Source organism: Mercenaria mercenaria, chromosome 1 (genome assembly GCF_021730395.1).
Source record: "Mercenaria mercenaria strain notata chromosome 1, MADL_Memer_1, whole genome shotgun sequence".
Taxonomy (NCBI): Eukaryota; Metazoa; Mollusca; class Bivalvia; order Venerida; family Veneridae; genus Mercenaria; species Mercenaria mercenaria.
This window is the reverse complement of record NC_069361.1, coordinates 77,808,175-77,814,174: the sequence shown is the minus strand read 5'-3', so window position 1 is coordinate 77,814,174 and position 6,000 is coordinate 77,808,175. Positions and strand designations below refer to the sequence as shown.

The 6,000-nt window shown below is 38.3% G+C and overlaps 1 protein-coding gene across 1 annotated transcript; it reads left to right on the top strand.

The window, feature by feature from the left end:
* The first annotated feature begins 346 nt into the window (after nucleotides 1–346).
* Nucleotides 347–5,068, top strand: LOC123545454 (uncharacterized). The gene is made up of 3 exons (XM_045331775.2): nucleotides 347–675; nucleotides 1,270–1,952; nucleotides 2,573–5,068. Exons 1-3 carry the CDS (start codon nucleotides 588–590, stop codon nucleotides 2,942–2,944), a joined length of 1,143 nt encoding a protein of 380 aa, XP_045187710.2. The 5' UTR covers nucleotides 347–587; the 3' UTR covers nucleotides 2,945–5,068.
* The last annotated feature ends 932 nt before the right edge of the window (nucleotides 5,069–6,000 follow it).

Sequence of the window (6,000 nt, the reverse complement as noted above, 5' to 3'; positions counted from 1 at the left end):
CTTAAAATAGCTATTAATATTACAAAGTTCGGATTAAGCAGCTTTGTCTTACATAATAACTGGAGGAACAATATTGTTATTGATATTTTTGTACTTCAATACATGTTAGAAGGTCGAAATTACACGTACTACTGACTACAATAGTATTCAAGATGACTGCGTCTCTCACGATGTCTGCGGCACCATCGAGATGCCTGCGGCACTGGACTGAAAAGTCGGCAGAACGAGGAGATATGCCTTTTCCTAGGCATGTACTTCATATCAATCAATCAGATATCATGTCTTTTTATGATATACTACAGAAATACATCATTCCTTTTTCAGCAGGAGGTGAAATGACTGGGAATATTCACTGCTTTTGTAATTTTCACGTTACTGTATCCGATGAAAAACACGCGCAAGGACAATGTTTGTATCAGCTACAGTTGATCAATTTTATAGCGTACGGTCATCATGTACACATAGTAAACTAGTAAACTTTATGTTAATATATGTGTGTGCGTGACTATCTTAATCTTATCGCAGACGTATCAAACATTTTATCAGGACATACAAAAGTTTTCTTTTTGCGTTGAAAACATTTTGCTATGGATCAAACTGAGAGCCTTCCAGTTCTGTATATTCGAGCCAGAAGTCACTACGATGTAGGCTTTTCTATTGGCATTACCTTCAAAGGTGAGCTTTAACGTTTTGTATTATTTTAGTGTCATTTTCCTATTTTCTTTTCTAGGATGGAAACGCGAGAGCGTTTGAGTGTGTGTTGGGATTTGGGAGTTGGGGTGGGGGAGGTGTGAAAGTAATTACATGGCACATCATAAATATGCTGCTTCAATATTCCTTGATAAAACTTATAGCTCTGCCGAAGGCCACGGCAGGAAACCATTGTGGCATTTGTTTATGATTTAGGAAAAACAAAGATTGCACATTGACAAACCCGGCATAAATATTCTCTATGTCGTTTTGTTTTCGTAATACTTGTCGTCGATAAAAAGTAGATATAAGAGTGCACTTTGCGACTGGACAAGGACACTGCAAAGTGATAATGAAGCGGCAAAATAAAAGGCAAAAATAATGAATAAGGAAATTTTATACCGAGTTTATTTGCGCCAATAAAAGAAATGAGAGATGTTTTAGATTTGTTAAATGTAAGTTTCATTCATACAGCATGACCGAAAGCGAGCCTGTAGTTTTTATGAATTTCACATTCATATTGAGGCTTTTTATTTATATACTTTATATTATTTATTCCATTTCAATTAATTTTTCCAGGATGGATTCAGGACTATATGGACACTTCAAACGAATTTAAGCAGTATAGAACGTTTTACAATGGAAAGGAAGGACAAAGGTTAGTCGATCAGTACATGTCAACCGGCCGTACGTCCCATTCGAATATTATGTCAGAAATCCAGGGCATGGCGGATGGGGCGGAAGTGAAGTTCGAAGAGCTTTTTCTGTTGCAGATTTCATCAGAACTAAAATTTTGTCACTTGAAAGAAATGTTTAGAAGAACGGATGACAAAGAAAATGGTGAGAAAGGATGCACTGATGTTCTGGTTAATAGAAAACAATGCAGGATTATCGGACATAACGACGACTGGACAGAAGACGTGTCTTCCCGCGTTTATATTGTGCACGTGACTATAGCAGACGAGAAAGAGCGCGTGATTGAGCAGTTTGTATCTTTCAGTTACCCGGGTTATTTAACAGGATTTTGCTTTGGAATGAATAAATCTCTGGTAATAAGCCTGAACTCATTATCACCAAAGAAAGCAAATAGGACAGGAGTTCCCTTGGCAATACTGCTGCGTTCACTACTCGCGTGTAATACCATTGAAGAATGTTCTTCTGCCATGGAAAGTAAACCGTATGGATGTGCTTACGGGATGAATATAAATATTGCCGCTATTAATGGAACCAACATGTGCTCGATGGAAGTATATCCACTGCAGGTAATAATAATAGATCTACTTATAAATAATAAAACAGATGAAGATGATGATGATGATGATGATGATGATGATGATGAAAGGTTGGTACAAGAATGCTTCTTTCCACTACTGGTGGACATCCATCAATTCATAATAAGAATTCGTTTAAGGGTCATTTCATGTTTATGCCTTTTGGTCCCTAAGCGCTGTCAAGCGAAACAGCTGCATGGAACAATCTCGTGAAAGGCATTTCCAAGGACGTTACAGACCAAGTACAATGTAAGTGAAATATCCACTGAAGAAGTTGTTTAAAGGTTTTGCAAGTTTTATTGCTGACTGATATACGCTGTCAAACGGAACTATTTGATCAAACAAGACAGGTCCATGTCATGACGCTACAGGTCAAGTTTGATATACTTCTTACCTGTAGTTTGAAGTAGATTTCTAATTTATATTATGGACGATTGACGCAGGACATCCCTACCATGCTTTTCAGCTTGCCCTGAACCTTTGGTTAAGGCCAGCCAGTAATGTAAATTTCAGTGTGGTCTTTCAAACTACTGTTAAAGTCACACTTTTTTACTACTTGTTATGTTTGCTATTGAAGTGCAGCAATGTGGGTATCTATATGTTGTTTTTAGGGAAAGACCGAGGTCAAGGTCAGAAACGTTCCTCTCGAGGGAGATGTGGACGAACAGTGTTACTTCTTTCATCAAAATCATTATAAACACATAGCTGCTGAAGAAACTGGACCTTGCACTGGATCAAAGCTCCGAGACAAGAGAACCAGCGAAATGCCTGAACCGGAAACTGTTGATGACGTCAAAGCTATTCTTGGTGATACAGAAGATGGCGTAGAACCAGTTTATCGCATGCCTTGTGCTTCACACTATGCACCGCATGTGAAAACGGTGGCAACTGCAGTTTTCAGTATCACTGAAAGACTGTTACATGTCTACCGAGCCAATCCCAAGCTAGCATCAGCTCCTTGTCTGACTCTGCCATTTCTGTGAGGAGTAGGGGAGATTATGCTTGAATGTGTTCTTTTTTCTGTATGCTAGATATAAGTTTCGAAAGAGAATGACCAGTAGACTACGAGAAAACCTCATCAATGATAAAATATGAAAATATTCAGACTATATTCACACATACTGCATTTTAGCCCACCATCATCAGATGGTGGGCTATTCAGATCACTCTGCGTCCGTCGTCCGTCCGTCGGTTAACAATTTCTCGTTATTGCATATCCTCAGAAACTACTGGGTGGATTTTGACCAAACTTTGTCAGAATGATGTATTGGTACCCTAGTTGTGTCCCCCCTGAAAATCAGACTGGTTCAACAATTCTTTAACAAGTTAAGGCCCTTTGTTTATTTTGATTTCTAATATAATTTTATATCCAGTGGCTCTCCAGGTAGTTAATTGTTTTTTATGGCCTTACCTGTAGAAGGGTCATAAAGTCTGCAGACACTAATGAGATAATGATTCAAGTTGTCCATTATTGTCCATTATTTTCCAATAACAACTCAGCAGTGAATGGAATACCCTAGTAGATTGATGATTAATTTGTTTAGTACTGTTTAGTACTGAACTTTCTGGGTTTAATTATTAATTATGATATAAATAATTATATGTGCATTCTTTGTTTCCATAATAAGAAAAAAATAATAATTGCATCATTAATGATGTCATCTCTCTTGTTTAGGGTATGGGTTTAATTATTTTATAATTATGTGCATTCTCTGTTTCCGTAATAAGAAAAAAAAAACATAACTCATAAATGCTGTCATCTCTCTTGTTAACTTTTGTACTGAGTTACTTCCCCTTAAATTCCAAGAAATAGTCTATTTTTAGAAATCATAGAAACTCTTGCTACTATGGCTGAACTCTGACTTCTCTGGCCAGCCAGAGTAACCAGAGTTCTGGCTACTCTAAATAGCCACTTGAAAATAGTAATTAACTTGAAATTCCGTTTAAACATGCTATTTAGATAGAAATGACATATTAAGTTTCATAATCAAAGCTAAGACTGAAAATGTTTTGCGAACACGGGACTTGGTTACTCTGGCTACTCTGGCTGACCAGAGTAGCCAGAACATGTTAAAAATCTAGAAACTCTGCCTACTCTGGTTGAATTCTGGCTGCTCTGGCCAGCCAAAGTAACCAGAGTTCTGGCTACTCTTGCTGAACTCTGGCTACTCTGGCCAGAGTTCTGGATACTGGCTGAATTCTGGCTACTCTGGCCAGCCAGAGTAACCAGAGTTCCGGCTACTCGGGCTGAACTCTGGCTACTCTGGCTGACCAGAGTAGCAAGAACATGTTAAAAATCTAGAAACTCTGCCTACTCTGGTTGAATTCTGGCTGCTCTGGTCAGCCAGAGTAATAAGAGTTCTGGCTACTCTTGCTGAACTCTGGCTACTCTGGCCAGCCAGAGTAACCAGAGGTCTGGATACTGGCTGAACTCTGGCTACTCTGGCTGAACTCTGGCTACTCTGGCTAGCCAGAGTAACCAGAGTTCTGACTTCTCTGGCTACTCTGGCTAAACTCTGGCTGAACTCTGGCTACCCTGGCTGCTTTGGCTAAATTCACGCACATCAAAATAACTATATTAAATATTTCTTCACAAACTGGGCATGGATTTGTCGGCAAGACACAACTGCTTTCCCCGAATTCTAAAACGTTTTTACTGTAAAAAGACAATAACCAAAAACATTCAATTTTACTCACCTTGCTCGTTATTTTTGTAAACATCCTGCGCAATGCCTGCGCCGTCGGAGGCGCGATGCCTTAATATCAGTGCGGCACCGTGATTTTGTGCCGCAGGCAACGTTTCATACCAGTGTCTTGACTCGACCAAAATTTAAAAAGTCGAGCAACTAAATAAATGTCTAAATTAAGAAAAAAAACAACGAATTTCATAACAAGGCAAGAAAACAATCACAAAACAAAATAACTTCTTTATCCTGTCATATTTTGGGCACAATTTATTTTGATATTTCTCCATTTATCTGTGAAAATTTGATATTATACAGCTCTGTATCCTGATAAATAATATTTGCTCGTTGTATAATAAAATCTGTAAAAAAGATCTTTTGGAAGCATAGAATAAAGCATAAAACATTCGTTATATATAATCATCAAGTTGTTCTCTCTTGTTTTTGTTGGTCTGATCTTCCGGCTATGTTGCACCTCAAAATGGTAGCAATGCATTTTGGAAGTCACTACCAAGATTCGGTCAAGTTTTGGTAGTCACTACTAAAATGCGTTACACTCAACGCAGTTTGGTAGTTTACAAAAATGTAGAACCAAAATGCGTTGGATATGTACACATCCAACGCAAAACGGTATTAATAATAATCTCATGATTTACAAAAGAATATTTTGTGACGAATGGACATTTTTTTTTTCAAAGAGAGTCATGATGGAACTTAGTCGCTCATCCGACCTTGACCTTTTTGACCTTGAAAATATAACGGCCCTAGATTCAGTCAAGCAGGACCATTGGAACACACGTGAGAGTGGTCACTTTGACGTACATCGAGAGATGTTGAAGGAACTTGACACAACTGTCCACCACAATTATTTGATGTGTCATTCGCATGTCCTTGGGACATGTTTTACAAACGCTCATAAGTAAATAGTTATCTAAGACCCCTAAATCACGCACAGAATTCACCATTATGTTTATGTGAAATTTTTTTTGAAAATATCTAGGTTATCGCATCTCCTCAGAAACTACTGGGGGATTTAACCAAACTTTGTCAGAATGATGTATTTGTACTCTAGTTATGTCCCCCTGAAAATCAGACTGGTTCAACAATTTTTGAGTGAGTTATGCCCCTTTGTTTATTTTGATTTCTAATATAATTTTATATCCAGTGGCCCTTCAAATAGTTAATTCGTTTCTTATGGCCTTACCTGTAGAAGGGTCATTAAGTCTGTCGACTACGTAATACTGTTGGGGCCATTTATAATGTCGCCGTCGCATTTGTGGAGTCGACACACGACAACGCGAAGTGACATAGCGACATTACGAAGTATCCCGACAATCGCAGACGACGGCGACAAT

What these genes read in the sequence shown, in the direction of transcription:
- LOC123545454 (XM_045331775.2), top strand. Translation starts at nt 588, where the DNA reads ATGGATCAAACTGAGAGCCTTCCAGTTCTGTATATTCGAGCCAGAAGT. An exon ending in TATTGGCATTACCTTCAAAG is followed by an intron (nt 676 to 1,269) that starts GTGAGCTTTAAC and finishes TAATTTTTCCAG; the next exon opens with GATGGATTCAGGACTATATG. An exon ending in TGGAAGTATATCCACTGCAG is followed by an intron (nt 1,953 to 2,572) that starts GTAATAATAATA and finishes TGTTGTTTTTAG; the next exon opens with GGAAAGACCGAGGTCAAGGT.